Source organism: Bactrocera latifrons, unplaced genomic scaffold (assembly GCF_001853355.1).
Source record: "Bactrocera latifrons isolate USDA-ARS-PBARC rearing strain unplaced genomic scaffold, ASM185335v1 scaffold_124, whole genome shotgun sequence".
Taxonomy (NCBI): Eukaryota; Metazoa; Arthropoda; class Insecta; order Diptera; family Tephritidae; genus Bactrocera; species Bactrocera latifrons.
The window spans coordinates 595,223-611,508 of record NW_017534675.1 but is presented as its reverse complement, the minus strand read 5'-3'; the positions used below and the strand labels follow the sequence as shown (position 1 = coordinate 611,508).

Genomic DNA, 16,286 nt, shown 5'->3' with positions numbered 1-16,286 from the left:
TGCTCAGGAGAAGAGCGAAGCATTGAAGGCTTGTGACGACACAATCAAATGGCTCGATGCTAACACATTGGCCGACAAGGAAGAATACGAAGACAAAACGAACACGCTCACTAAACTCTGTTCACCAATCATGACAAAACTACATAGTGGTGGTGCACAAGGAGCGTCTTGCGGTCAACAAGCGGGTGGATTYACTGGTGGGCATACTGGACCCACTGTTGAGGAAGTAGATTAAACTAAATTATTTTGGAAATATATATTTTTGTAATTTAATGTATTAAATTAAGGTCTTAGTTTTTAAAGTTTAGCAATTTTAATTATTTCTAGAGTAAACAATCACGTAAAAACAAAAAAGACTGAAAATATAGAAAATGAACTTATTGAATATTTAAAAGCAACTTTCATTGTTTTAATAGAGGAAGGATTGGTGTATGGGTTTTCGCATTAATTTCTAATCGCCTTGATTTATATTTGAAGGAACTACCCAGAGTTTAAGAATGTCAAGGACGCATTGTGAAAATTATATTCATTTAAATTTTCTTGGTTTTCTTTTATTTAAATGTGCTTATAGTCGGCAGAGCAGACCACGAATCGGAAACAGTCGGTAGAGCAGTTTGTCAGTTTTTCCGTCTCCCACTAGCCACAAACACAGCAAAAGACTACCTACTGGGCCGATATTACAGTTCCAATAGAATATCGGTAGAGATACAAAAGTACTTCTTCAGTGACAAATGAGGAGGGACGGAATTAATTGTAACTAAACAGGCATTGATGGATAGATGGAAATGGAAAATTTTCTATAGAACATAATATAATAGCATATTATAGTTTATTTCCGACGACAATATGATTTTACAATATTTTTTAATTTATCCTCAAACTTTAATCACTTAAAGCAATGTACATTATTTTAACAGAAATAATTCTTATACTTAGATAATTTTTAGTTTTTATTTAGATATTTAATTTAATTCGGTTTTAGACCGCGAAAGGAAAATCGTAAGAAGAAAATACTATATATAAGAAGTAAGGAAGAGCTAAGTTCAGGTGCGACCTTATACTCTTGCAACTTGCAAGAATCAAATTCAGGCAAATACTTTAAGGTGTAAAACCAATCATATAGAGTAAAGTCACCCCGAAGTTCGAAAGTTTTCAAATTAAGTATATGGGGGCTAAGGGAAGTATTGGTTCGATTCAACCCATTTTGAACATACATACCATTACCCTTAATTTTAGTTATATATATTATTTACAATATCATACATTGACCGACATTTTCGATCGAAAGTCAACTATAGGTATACAATGTGACATAAGAATGTAGAAATAATGCCCACGGTTTGGTGGGGTCTCGGGATATGGGATTTCACCAAAATGTGGGCGGTGCCACGCCGGTCAAATAGCCACTACGGCTGCGTTTGCATATCTGCGCCCATTTACGCCAATTTTTAATGACCCTATGTAGCATTTCGGCTAGAATTTTGGCTCTGGTGCGCTGAATGTTGTTTCGAGGTCTTCGAGCGTTGCTGGATATGAAAGAAAATACCACAATCCGCATCAAACGGTCAATTTTAGGAGATGCAATTGTGTTTCACGAAGATTTCACTCGCCTTAATAGCGACAATTTTTTATTCGCGAAGCCATTTTTAAGATGATTTTTTATCTTAGAGGAGTCTCCGCAGAACTTAAACTAGTGCATTAATATTGCACAATTTTCAAACGTAACAAAGGGAAAAGTGTCACGATGAAATGTCAAGTCTTTCTGAACACACTGACAAAAATGGGCGCTTTAGAAGAGTATTACATTAAGACAAAAAGTACCCGAAAAATGTAATTAAAATGATATTTTAAAATATGTAATTTGCTAATATGAGCGCGATCTATCAACCAGTTTGTTTACAATAGCGGCTTAATTTTACAATGGATGAAAATATCGAACAAATAATTGGTCTCAAATTTCTTATTTCTAACCAAGTTTCGGATGCGGAATGTTGGAAAAGATAGACTATCGAGAAACCGTTGAGGATACGCTTCAAATAGTGAAAATATTAGAAAAGTGAAAGACATGGTGCTTGAAAGTATCCATCTGTCACGAGTTTGTTCGAATGATTTTAGTGAACATTTTGGGTTTGAAACGCGTTCCTGCTCGACTTGTCCCGACAAAACTGAATTTTTTCAAGAAGAGTACCGTAAACAGGTCTCTTCGGACATGCTTGGTCGTGCGTATTCGGATCCCACTTTTATGGAAGGCATTATAACTGCCGATGAGACAGCATTTTATAAGTTTGACATTGAAACAAGTCAACAACCGTCGGAATGGAGCGCGTTTTCAGTCGATCGACGAGAAAAAAACAAAATTCGCTGAAGGAGTTGAAGGCCACCCAATAAGTGCTTATGAAAAGTGTTTTGAAGGCTGGAAAAATTGTTAACATACATATATTACGTCTGGTGGGGATTACTTTGAAGATGACAAACTAAATATTGAAGAATAATTAAATATTTTGCGTTTTATTTACAATTTCCGGGTACTTTTTTGTCACATTTTAAAGCTTAGATTTTCTTGTTTTTTTTTTTTAATCTTTATTGATCGTTTCAGTTTATTCAAGAAAGTTTCGCAAAACTTTTACACTTTATATTTTAATAATAATTACAACTACATAACAATTTTCATATCAATTTGAATGTAATATTGTCATTAATAATATCTTATTAATATATATTTGTTTCTAAATGTACATGTGTATGATTATATCAACTAGTACTAAAATGCAAAAATATGTGTATATGTATATAAATTTGCGATATACATACATACAGAACAGAATTTATATTTTAATTTAAGTCACAGGTATATAAGTTGATCTGCATGTGCTAGAGATAAGCTTACATCAATACGTACTAATATATGTATATAATTACGTACATATGTATATAGTGTTTATTCAACGGTTGTGTGGTTAAAGTGTCTACATAATATTTCGTGCCTTTATATAAAAGTAATTAAGAATTTTTATAATTACCACACAGACCTCACTCATAAATCAAGTACATCGAATTTGTCCTTGCTGTTGTTGTTGTTTTTGTTTACTAAAACTGAATGGCACAAGCTATAAGGGCACTTAATTGTTAACTATTGTACTTAAGTACGTACAGTGGTGAAATTGAAGTTATTTTTCTTGTTGTTGTTCTCTTTTTGCATTATTGTACAATATATTTAATTAATATAAATATTGAAAGCAACAAGACTTTAGATTGAGTGCGCCGCAAGAGCAATTACAAGGCAAAAATAGAATTACAATTTGTTTGTTTTTGTTGTTATTTTACATGTGCGCCTAAATTCAATAGCAGTTGATTACATAAAACACTAATACATATTTTGTATGTATATACAGATATCACTACTACTACTACATAAGTGTTATTAAATTAACTAATTAATTACATATTTATACACAAATAGTTTACGAAATCTTTGGATATAACAAACAACAACTGTGAAAATTAAACAACAATTTTTAAAATTTAATTTAATTTTTCAAAATTTTTCAGTTTTAATTTATTTAATTTTTATTTTTATTTTTTGTTTTAATTTTTAATATTTTAATTAATTACTTTAAATATTTTTAATTTTTTTAACTATTTTTTTGGTGTTAACTTTTGAAACCAAATGTTTTTTAATTTTAAATTTCAGTTTTTAAATAAAATTTTAATTTTAATTTTTTAAATTTGATTTATGTTTCTTATAATTGTTTTATTTTTGATTGTCTTTTTCTCTAATTTCTTTTTTAATTAATCAACACTCTTTGCTGGTTGTTACTTTCGTTGTCTGCTTGTTGTTGTTTGCTACTTTTTGCATTTTTTGCTCAAATTATAGTTACAATAAATACTTTTATAATTAGAATTTGATTTGTAAATTCTTTTCTTTCTTCAACAGATCGCTCGGCAGTTTTCGTGCACGCGTAACTATTCGTTATATAGTACGGAAATGCTACTAGATATTACTCACACACACAACCTAGGTATGTGTTGTTTTTATATTCCGCGCATCTTGTAAGTTTTCACTACTTTCAAGTTGTGTTGCAACAGCTGCTTTCTCCTTCTCCTCGGCTTCGAAATCGATTCTACGTGGTGGATCGTTGAAATCTTGCACCTCACCCGACGCCCAGATCACATAGACAATGGCGGTGATGACAAGCACACCGAAAGCGACCCAGAAAACCAGACGCCATTCGAGCAGCGAGGCCTGAAAGGTTATAAAACAAAGTGAGTACGGAATATTTCTTTACTTTTGTATATATATTTAAGCTACGAGGTATTTTAAAAACTTTATAGCCCCGAAAAATGTTTATGTACTCGGTTTCTGAATTGCTTATGGATTGAGACAATATTTCATTAAAGACGAAATGATCCCAAGATTAAGTCTACTCTAACATTTTATAAAACCGTTTATACTTTAGTGAAGTTCTGTTATATTTTGACAACAGTTCGTTAATTGGGTTCAATACAATGTTTTAACAAATGAGTGTCAATTCATGAGTTTGATCTCATTGTCGAGTTTTCCTTAATCTCTTATAAAATCTAATGACATACCAAGCTTTTTTTGCGCTTCGGCAGACAGTGATATACTTCTTACAAAAGTTGAAAAGCTGAACACAGTCTGGGGTTCCAGTTTTATAGTCTTTTCATTCTGCACTTTTGCATTTTCAACTTACATTTGGTGTCATCAAGCCCACCAGTGATGGCGAAACAACGCCCGTAATCGCACCAATACCGTTGGTGATCGCCATCAATGTGCCCGCATAGTTGGGACTCATATCGAGCGGTGTAAGCTTCATGCCCGCATAGAAAGCACCCATAAGACCCATACAAATGGTAAAAAGTGCAACGACAGCAATACGATCACAACCAGCATATGAAGCAGCAACCATGAAGATCGCTGGGCCAAAGGCAGCTAAAGTAGGAGAATAGCATTAAGTATTTTTATGGACAACGTACAATAACGAGAGTGGCTCGTCGTACTCACCTAAACCAGTCATCATCTTGCGCACATTAGTGATATTCATGATTTTACGTGAAATCAACCAATCGCCAACGAAACCTGAACCCAACGAGAAGATCCACATCATGGCGTATGGTAGTGAAGAGTAGAGACCGTTAGCTTTAATAGAGAATTGCATAACATCTGCCATGTATTTGGGCAAATCAGTAACCATAATATAGAAGCCCCAATCGTGACCGATTTGTGCTGATATCAAAGCCCACATTGGCAAACTGGTTAAAATGGCACGCCATGGTGTGGGTGGCAAATTTTTGTTGCGACCAATGCTACCCATATGCTTGGTTAGATACTCCTTTTCGCTAGGTTTGATGAATGGATGTGTGGTTGGGTCACTGTAGCAAAGGAAAGTCTAAAAGTAAATACAAGAATATTTTATTATATATTTGTATGCTCCAAAAGTTTGTATGACGGTAGACCACTTACGAAAATGACGAACCATACAAGTCCAATACCGCCGAAGAAATAGAAGACCACAGGCCAATCATAAGCGTCCAACAGTATACCAGACAACAGATTACCCAAAATTGTACCGACTTGTCCACCACCCAATACCAACGCACCCAATTTGCCACGCTCCTTAATCGGCACCCATTGTGCTAATAATACGCTCAAAGCCGGGAAGGTGGTACCCTCACCAATGCCCATCAGAATACGCACAACAATTAGCCAAGTCGCACCACCATGAATGATGGCGAGTGGTGTAATGACGGTGAAGAAAGCTGTAGACAGTATACCCAAACTGAGCGTCCATTTACCACCAAATTTTTCCGCCAATAGACCGCCAGGAATGTGCGTCAAAATGTAACCAATATAGAAGGATGAAAGTATATAACCCTGTAACTCTTCTGACCATTCATATTCACCACCACTCTGTAAGAATTATTTACATTATATGTGGTGCTGATTTACTTCATGCAACTATGCATCATAAACTTACACTTGATTCCGAGTCCAAATCGTCGGCCACGCATACCGCCGTGCTACCATCATCGTCTGTATGATTTTTTTTAACCACTAGCTCGGTAATAGCTACCGAGAGACATATACGCATCGTATATGCATTGAGTATGGCAAAAAAGCCCATGATCGAAAGGATCACTCGCTGAGGTACGAGGAAAACTGAAATCAAAAATTGGGAAAAAATTTAATTAATATAGGTTTATTAATGTATATTTGGAGTTTAGTTAGCATAAGTATAAAAATGCAGTTAGGTTTACTTTCAAAGTTTCGGCTGATTGTCATTTTAGACTTAAAGTTTAGTAAAAAACTTGACATGACTGTTACACCAGTTTTGTTTGAGTTTTTTTCTCATTTTTATGGCTTTCGACGTTTTTTTTTTGCTTAATGTACATACATAATCCCTCATTCTTAAGATTTTAAGATAAAACTGCTAGGATTCATCTTATATCGGCCCCTAAGATTGATCTCATAAAGCTGCCCTATTATTAATAGCTATCATATGAGAGCTGTTTTAACCTACATATATATATTATTTATAAAAATATATTATTTAGTAAATTAACTAGACTTCTACTACATTCAAAACTATGACTCATGTACGGTCGGCTGTTTTTTTCAATAGGTCATTAATCAAATTGCCCGATTTTGACATTGTCTTCTATAACAAATCACAAACCTCAGAAAATTCAATTTATTTATACTAAATTTGTAGTTAAATGCTTAATTAGCTTAGGAAAAAAATACCTTTCTGTTCCACTTAAAATCGCATGCTTCACTGATCTCACGTCAGTTGTCACTTTTGAAGACCCACTCAATTTAAAATATGTACTATATATGAATATACATACAGTGGTGGCAAGAAATATGTCTACAATAATATATGACTAGAATATTTTATCAAAAGTTTGAGAGATCAAGAACAAATATTGCAAGATATATTACGGTATATAAAATATATTTTTATGCACCACAATTTTGTGTTATAAAAGTAATTTATGCATCGCTATTTAAAAAAAAAAGCTTTACTAATGAGCTTTTATCAGCAGCTTTTTAATTGCTTCGATTTTTTTGCGTGCTACTGTGTAATTATGGAAATAAATGTACGCCATCTATTTCATATTAAATTAAATGAGGTGTACAACAATCACACAATCAACACTATTCGTGCCAAATTATCGAATTAACGAAGGGGCAGCAAAAGAATTAGACAATGTGTGTGCTCAATGAGTGAGTAATTGAATTGTAAATGTTTTTTATAATATTCTCAAAACTAATCAAATTGAAAATTTCAATAGACCATATTTGAAATTACTGTTATAATAGTGAGAGCTCACGTAGAGTATGTTAGTGAATGTTTAATATTTACTCTAAATTGTTTCAGTTGTAAACTAATCATGGTTAGAAGTTTGAAAGTTTTTTTGCTTGGCATAGTTAGTTTTTTAAGAATAGTTTATTGAAATTTAAAAATGTATTGCAACAATTATAAATTTGAAATTCGGCAAACTTAGAAAAATAACCGAATGTTTCACGAAGTTTTCGAAATTGGTTTAATATTCACTCACAAAACGCTTGTCGTAGCATGAAGTTTTCAAATTATTTTAATACATGATGTTATTAAGTGTTTTGAGTGTTACTATTTTTTATTTTGAATACATATTTTTTAATTTGGAAATTTCTACAAGTTATTACTTAACTTTTTTCTATGATTATAAAATTTCCTATATATTTAGTTACGTTTTAGTAATTTCTATTAAAATTTGATTTGTTAATTCTCGCTGGGGATTAAAAATTAAATTTTCAGTTTTTTATATTTTAATTCAAAATTTGTAAATACAAAGTAAAAATGATTTTATTGAAGTCTTTCTCCATATATCTATATATTTACTATATGTTTGAAGATATGGCGCTTGTACATTAGACAAAAACATAGAAAAACGTCTGGGAAAAGAAAGGCTGAACAAATTTTATTGAAGACTAAAATATTTACGCAAAAAGCCGCCTAAATCCGGTTCAAATAATTTGATAATGATTTGACTACTACATACATATGTATATACATAAGTATTAGAGCGGATCGACTTTTTTTCTATAAAATCGTTTATGAGGTAAATGTTCTGTAGATCATTCTGAACAACTTTGCCTAAGAGGTAGAGATTTCGAGACAGCGATTTTTAAGGCAAAGTTAAAAAAATCTGAATAATCGGTTGTATGGGAGATATATGTCATAGTTGTACAATCTGACCGATTTAAGTATTAAATTAATTCAATTGCAGGCTCGAAACCGGTCTTAGACCCAAAGTCTCTTAGACAAGGTTATTCAGAATGATTCGTAGAACATTTCCCGTATACGCGATTTGTCGTGTTTTTGCTTCCTGTAAATCAACCCGCTCTAGTATGTATGTACATATGTATGTATATACTAATATACTATAGGTTTATACGTATAGTATGTGTTTGTTTTTGTAATCGATTTCGAGAGGTTAAAAACCTCTATTAATTGAATAAAATTATAAAATAACGTAAAACATGTTAGGCTCCTCCAATTTTATTTGTGTTTTGTTTTTGTTTTTATTATAATTTGTTTTTGTTATTATTATTTGTTTGAGTTTTTTTTTTGTTTTGCATTTTTGAGTTAAAAGACCTCATTGAAGGTTTGCCCTGTCGATATTCGCATACATAGTAAACTTGCTTCATGAAAATGCAAATTTTTATTGTGTCAATTTTAGAATATCATTAGCGCAACGCATTTATTTTTATTGTTGTAGCTTAGGTATTTGGTACGTGCAATGTGCAGACACGCTAGTTATGCTACTTACATACATGCATTTCTAATTGGGTTAAATAAGGGCAAAATACATGAAATTAAAATGGCAAATCAGTGGTTTGAACCTGTAATGGTACATATGTTACTAGACATATATTTTTTGATTCTACAAGTATTTGTATATAATCGTCTGTAATCATATATTTATTTATGATCAATTCAATTCAATATGAAATATTTATAGTATTTATATTCTTTACATATGTAAATGAGTAATACTATATAAATGTGGTTTCAATAATTATTATTGCAATAATTATAAATAATCGAAAATAATATATTAAATAAACATTTTCAATAATTCTATTAAATTTCTCATCGTTAATAATTTACACAATATGGCTTCTTAAAATCTATTATTACTATTTTTTATATGATTTTTATTATTATTATTAATTTTAATGCCTTGTAGTGCCTGACGAAATTTATATCCATTTGTCTAGTATAATTATAACTTTATCAGAAAAAATAATACCCTATTTATAGGCGGGATACTTAATGTTTTTAGTTAATTAAAGTAAAAACATTAACTTCCAATACATTGAAGCCATATCCATTCACTGAAGTATTTCGTATAGCGCAAATGATCTTAACCTTGATTTTGATCGGTCAGTTTGTATAACTATATTGTGATCCGAGTAATGCCAAATTTCGTGAAGATATCTTGCCAAATGAAGAAGGTTTCCATACAAGCACTTGATTTGTTTGACAGCTACTATGCTGAGCAGCTTCTTATGGATAGAAACGCGTAATTTCAGATCGATACCTCAACAATTGGGGGACTATTTCGTATATATACAGACAGGGGGTCGGTCAGCATGCTCCACACGATTGGTAAAGTGTACGAAAGAATAGTAACAATCCGTTTGAAGTTAGCAATTAGAAACCCGGCGGATTATCAGCGCTGCACTATCTCTAATGAAGTACTGCAGTGCTTAGTTTTAGGCCCACTACTGTGGAATTTAATGTACGACGGGGTGCTAAGAATAGATTGACCAAAAAATCTGAAAACAATCGCATATGCGGATGACCTCATATTGGTAGCAGTGGTTAAACATCTAGAAGATCTCCGCATCAAATGCAATGATTGCACTAATGGTTTGCGCCGATGGTTTGCTACCATGAGTCTACAGTTGGCTGAGCTGAAACATGAATGAAATATAGGATAATTTAAAATACTTCACAGCCATAAATGTAGGTAAGTACTCGAAACTTTTACGCAGTGCTGTTTTCAATATGCGTAATAAGTGCTATCCGAACCGCTGCTCCGGTATAAGCCAGTATGGTGCCGATTGGCATCCAGGGAGACGAATACGCGCGAATATACAACTAATCAGAGACATCCACAGTAGCTAGAGGAGAGGAGAGAATACAAATCATCACAGTGTGGGAGCAACGGTGACAAACTTAATGCAAAGAACGGTGGAAACTCTTACCGGACAATCATTCGTGGATAGATAGAGAACATGGGTATCTAGATTTCCACCTCACCCAAATACTCAGTGGTCATGGGTACTTTAGAAGCTACCTATACGTACTCTATCATTGCCCTTGATTTTCAAATATAAGGAAAAAGCTTAAAACCACGCTTGGAGGTAGTTTCACGGTGAAAAATGTGCGAGTCTTCTGTGAAATGGAAAGCACTGAAGTGTCAGCTCTAATTATGATAATATTGAGACATTTACAGCAAATTAGGGGCCAGTTACTCCAAACAATACAGGAAACTTTTCTCTTCTCCTCTCCCATGAAGTAATAGTTAGTCCAGGAATCCCTTATGAGAGATATGAGATGGGAGTAAGTTAGCTTTAGCGGATTAAAGTTCCGCACTCCGACTTTCGATGTTTTCTCCTACTATAAAAAATAATCGACTTAGCTCGTTACGCTGTTCAATCGTATACACATTATATGGTATCCGACGTCTTCTTCTAGGTGTTACTAACTTTGGAAACTTAATATACCCTGTTCAGGGTAAAAATAGATCAGATAGATTAGATTTTTATCATAGATTGAGTTACCAGTACCTTGAAACTTTACGATTGCTTCTATGTTAACCTACTAACTTGAGTGAAATGTTTTTTCAACGAGACTTTTTATGAATTTGGGTCCAAATCCAACGAATACGTTGGGTGGGGGACTAATTCATAGGGTAATTTTTTCTAGTTATTGTTTTTATCATAAGCCAAAAGAACCGAAGCATTTTTTTACATTATATAGTAAAATGATTGTTGACCTTGTAAGTCTTTATACATTAAAAAAAAAGTTCTTCAAAATTTCAATTCGTATATTCAGGTATTTGTATTTTTTTCTAAACTAAAAAAAAAATTCCCTAAATTTAGAAAATGTTATTTTTCTGAGGGTTACAAAGTTTCTTACAGTTTCGGTAATATATTATGTAAGGTTTTGAATTTTTTATTTTAAACTACCAAAAATTTTATTTGCTCATACATTTTCAATTCAGCAAAAAACCTATAAAAAATTTTGATTTATCCTGTGTACTTGCGTCTTTTTATTAAAAAAAAAAGAAAACATCTTGCGTGTTTCATTCATAATTTCGCATTTTTTTTTTTTGCTTTTACTTTCTGTGCTTTGTATTATTTAATTACTTAATAATAACCGCTAATGTGTATTCTTAATCTGGCGATTTCTAATGCAAGTCAATTTACATAATCATTGACACCTGTCTGCTTTGTTGTTTTGGTTCATGTACATTATTGTATGCATGTATATATATGTACATACATATATTTCCACTTGAAAATTTAGAATTTAACAGAAAATATAAATATTCACCTATCACTGCTTGTGTTTATTTTAGTACATACTTACATATTGGTGCGCACGTTGCCGGAGTTAATCATTTGAAGCGAGCACGTTGCAAAAAAATAGAGAAGTGATTGTGAAACGCATTTACTGCACTCCAACAAATTAACAAATAGAAATAAAATATAAAAAAATTACACCCGCTTTCAAAGTACTCAATTCTAAAAAAATTAATTACTTAGCAAATACCCTCATTAAGCGCTACGACTTGCTGACTTTCGTTTTAAGTTCATTTATAAATTTGTTAGCAGTGAAAATAAAATATAATAGTTAATATTAAAATTTTTTTCTCACATTGCTTCAGCGCTAATGACAAGCGTTGTAATTAGAATTGAAAAATATATTCCTTCCTGTATGAAAGATCAGGTTTTTGCCAGAAATCCATAGCTTTTGACTAATAGTGTTTTTATCTGTAGTATAGGGTATTTCGAAATGCCATTTAATTTTAAGTATTAATGTAATCATTACATTCTACCACGCCGCACCCTAATATTTTTCTCTTTCACATATTTCATATCACTTCACTGCTTAGAACGGTAATTTGTAAGCTCATTAGATTGACAATCCACATTTCTATCTATATATGTAGGAATGCCTATAAATTTATTTTTATTGCTGCACGTGACTTTTGTAGTTTTGGAATAACTAGTTCTACTGCCGCACAGTTTATCAATTAAGAAAACTCTAATTTCCTAGAAGTTTACGTTTGAATAATAATTCACTTAACGATCTTGTGGCTGCACGATGCTTAGCAAAATTATAAAATATGTTATGAAATTATTGCAAAAGCTATGTAAAGTAAAATATTATTATTTATTACAATAAACTAAAGCTTTTACATGCTCTTTATCTTTTTTGAAATCAATTCAAAATGTTCTTTTTTGTTTTTCTGTGACATACGTGCTCCTTTTTAGCCACTTTGTCTTAAGGCATCCATTGAAGGGTTAAGCATTCCTGTGCTTAAGCCGTGTTTGCAGAATTCTATGTATTTGACCCTAAAAAATAATTTTAATTTTTTATTGCCTTAGTTTGTTTTTACCTGTAAATTACAAAAACGTACTAAAATATTAATTTCTTAATTATGCACTTTCAAGTATTGAATATTAATAAACACCATAACTTGTGCTTTCCAAGGCCCTTATCATAACAAATCAATTTAACCAAGCAAGAAACCTCAAAAATTTTGCTATTTATTATTTTAGACGATTTAACAGCCACACCTAGTGTCAATATAAATTTTTTTTTCATATTACTGTATGTTATACCTTTCAATAAATTATTCTAAAATTTTAATTGGATATCTTAAATAGGTTTTGAATTGAAACTCCTGTAAAATGTAACCGATCAAAGAGCTCCAGCAATTCATCTTTAAATGGGGTTTTCACAAAACCACATTGTTCAAACTGTCTTGCGTGATTACTCGAAGAAAGACTATCAGTATAAAATTCTTCATACAGGGAAGTACAAGTTTTTAACCCGTTCGATCGCCATTTTGTCAATTTTCGATTTTTTTATCATCGATCTTTGTATGAACAATATCTTCTAGTAGAGATTTTTATGTTTCATCCACTGCAGCAGTGGAGCACCTCATACATATGTTCCATATATAAATGATCTGTGTAAGATATGGATCTAAAATTTTGCACACTGGAAATTGCCAATATTCGACCTCTATAGCATTTAGCTGCCATATAAACTGAACGGGCAGTATAAAATGTTTGTATGGAAAACATTTTCATTTGAATATTTACGAAGTTTGGTATGGCTTATTGTCGAAGGCAATAAAGCATTTTCCGAAGAAATTGTTCAGATCGGTTCACTATAGCATATAGCTGCCTTGCAAGCTGAACGATAGGAATCATGTTCTTGTAAGGAAGCTTTAGTATGTGTGGTAACGCACGTCACGGTTTTTATTAAATTGACTTTGCATAAACAAACCATTCATATCATTACGAACATAATCGCTTACATCGGCAGTTAGGTAATGAAATTAGATATAATTAATAGTTAAAATGACTCTTCACACTCTTTTTGTGTAATAGCGACATGTTTTGTGGTGAAAGATATACTTTACAGAGTAAACAGCTAAAATAAGCGTAGTGTAAGAGCGACAACAGCAACTAAAATTATAAACATACACATATATAGGGTGCATATGTACATACATGGGTATGTGTACACTCCTGTGTTTTTCTCGCATAATGTTATTTGAGCCAATTCTGTAGAATTAAAAGCCGCTAAATTACTATAATCGTCTCTCAATCTCTATTTCAATCTCGACCACAATTGAATTACGTGCATGATGCTCATATAACCTATATATACATATGTATATGTTTTATGTGGTTTACATTTGCAACTCTCTCGTACATACATACATTAATTAATGCAGGCGCTTGATCGATGTGATAAAGTAATGAATATATGTAAGTACATACATACAGGCATAAGCATATACATGTGCATATATACATATGTATGTATATTTTACCTATTGTTTTTTTGTAATCATTAAATTGTTGAATTATTAGCTTAATTACAGCTGCATATAAATAAAATGTCGAAACAAAAGAATTTACAGCGCGAAAACGTGTTCGCTATAAAAAGCGGAAATGTATCACTTGTGATTTTATAGCACACCATATGCATGTACATGTGTATATATGATTATTAATGCTATTGGTCATACTACAAGCCTTTTCATTACGCAGATAAAAAGATACTATCAAAAATTGTTTAAAAAAATATACAAAGAAATTGTTTACAAGAATATTTACACAAATATACACAACAACAAGTAAGATAGGGATATTATCGGGTGCAACTGGACATTTTATACTCTTGCAACTTGCAAAAATCAAAGCTCCAGAAATTCATTAAGGTGCGAAATGTTAACCGGAGGATTATATAGGAGCTAGGTCAAGTTTTCGCTAAAATTTATCTCTTTTCAGCACAAATGTACACTGTTATGAGTAAAACACGCTCTCTCATTTTCATTGAGTTAACTCTCATATTGACAAACATTATTATATATGCGGTAGAAAGTTACCTCGAACTTCGAAAATCTTTATATTAGGTATATGGGGCCGAAGGGAAGTATTGGCCCGAGTTAATCCATTTTTGAGATACAGGCATACCATTGTCAGAGAATGATTATTACTGAATTTCAATTATATATCTTACGAATTGACCGATATTTTCGATCAAAACTGAACTATAGGTACGGGGGTCTAAATATTCGGTACCTAATGGCTCGAACATGTTTTGTTCAGAAGGTGACATGCACTAAAGGTATTATTCGCGAAAAGTTTTGCTCTGTTATATTAATTGCTTCTTGATTTGTGTACTTTAAAGTAAAAGGATCAAGTGTAATTTCAAATTGTGCTTTATGGGAAGTAGGCGTGGTTGTCAACCGATTTCGTAAATTTTCGTATTGTGACACGAGAAGAATGTCACGTACAAAATTTTGTCGAAATTATATAGCATACGTATGTATATAGATAAGTATATATTTTTTGGGCCTTCGACATTTGCCTCCGGGTGTTACAAACATTAGAGCGAGCTTAACATACCCTGTTCAGGGTATAAAGTGTTTGTATATTATTTTTCTCGTTCTCTCGGTTTTTCTATATTAAAAAAAAATGTATATTTTGTTAATTTTTTTCATTGCCTCAATTGCTTCATGGAATAATGTGTTGAGGTGAAATGACTTTATTTATTTGGAATTTATTTTTAATTTTTATTTGTCACACTCAATCGCTAGGTGGCGAATCATTATATTCTACTGAAACAGTGATCTGCTATTTATAAAAATTATTGTACAATATACTTACAAACAGTATAAGTGCGAGGAATCTTATATAAGTAAACACTTCTTCAGAAATAATTATATATTCATTATATATTTTTTTTTTGGGGAAATTTGGATTAAAGCCAGTGGGAAGGGTAATGCTATCTCTAACCAAAACACCGTAAGAAGGCACCCAAGGAATACAAGAAGTACAGGAATACTAGTAGGACCAAGGGGTACATTTCTTAGAAATATAATTCTTACGGAATTTTTGCGTTCAATCTTTCTAAAGAATATCTGTGACATAAAATTTTTTTTAAATTTTGAATTTTTGCTCTTTCACTTTGCGCATTCCACTATTTGTGACAGTTCAATGTAATTAAAAATTTATAGAGTTGGTAAACCTCTTCCAAAACAATTTCAAATGAGGAATGAAATGAACATTCTTAGATATCTTTAACATGGTACCCATATATGTGTGCATTCTAAATTTTTGTGTTAAAATTTGTATACACGTGGCAACACTTATAAAAAAATCTTTCTTTGTATTATTTTCTATTTATTTTAAAATGCTTATAGCAAAATTTTTCACGTTTCAATACGTTTTACTCAAAATCTTAAAATTTGTGGCAACCTTAAAATTTTTTTCTGCAAAAGTGACACGCTAAACAATTTGGTTGCAGTCAATCTGTTGGTTATATTTATGTAAATAAAAAATAATTGTATATATGTATTTTATTAAATAATTTATATTCATTTCAAATGATGATACTCAAAACAAAAATTAATAAATCAGTAAAATAAAAAGTCGCAATATTTTTGATAAGTAATAC

The 16,286-nt window shown here is 31.8% G+C and overlaps 2 protein-coding genes across 3 annotated transcripts in view; one reads left to right on the top strand and one right to left on the bottom strand.

Annotated features, from left to right (window-relative positions):
- Position 1: 1 nt before the first annotated feature.
- Positions 2-307, top strand: LOC108978539 (heat shock protein 70-like; the record flags this gene model as incomplete). The annotated part of the gene is made up of 1 exon (XM_018948869.1): positions 2-307. A coding segment is annotated over one exon (234 nt), but the record flags the coding sequence as incomplete, so codon positions are not given.
- Positions 308-3,722: 3,415 nt separating this feature from the next.
- The window catches only part of LOC108978617 (putative inorganic phosphate cotransporter), a 30,581-nt gene continuing 18,017 nt past the window's right edge, over positions 3,723-16,286 (bottom strand). For both annotated transcript variants that reach the window (XM_018948991.1, XM_018948992.1), the window contains exons 3-7: positions 5,997-6,178; positions 5,483-5,929; positions 5,024-5,408; positions 4,713-4,951; positions 3,723-4,243 (exon numbers count right to left, since the gene is read on the bottom strand). In XM_018948991.1, coding sequence (XP_018804536.1) covers positions 4,016-4,243; positions 4,713-4,951; positions 5,024-5,408; positions 5,483-5,929; positions 5,997-6,178 — 1,481 coding nt within the window. In that variant the 3' untranslated portion in view covers positions 3,723-4,015. The remainder of the gene's footprint in view (positions 4,244-4,712; positions 4,952-5,023; positions 5,409-5,482; positions 5,930-5,996; positions 6,179-16,286) is intronic.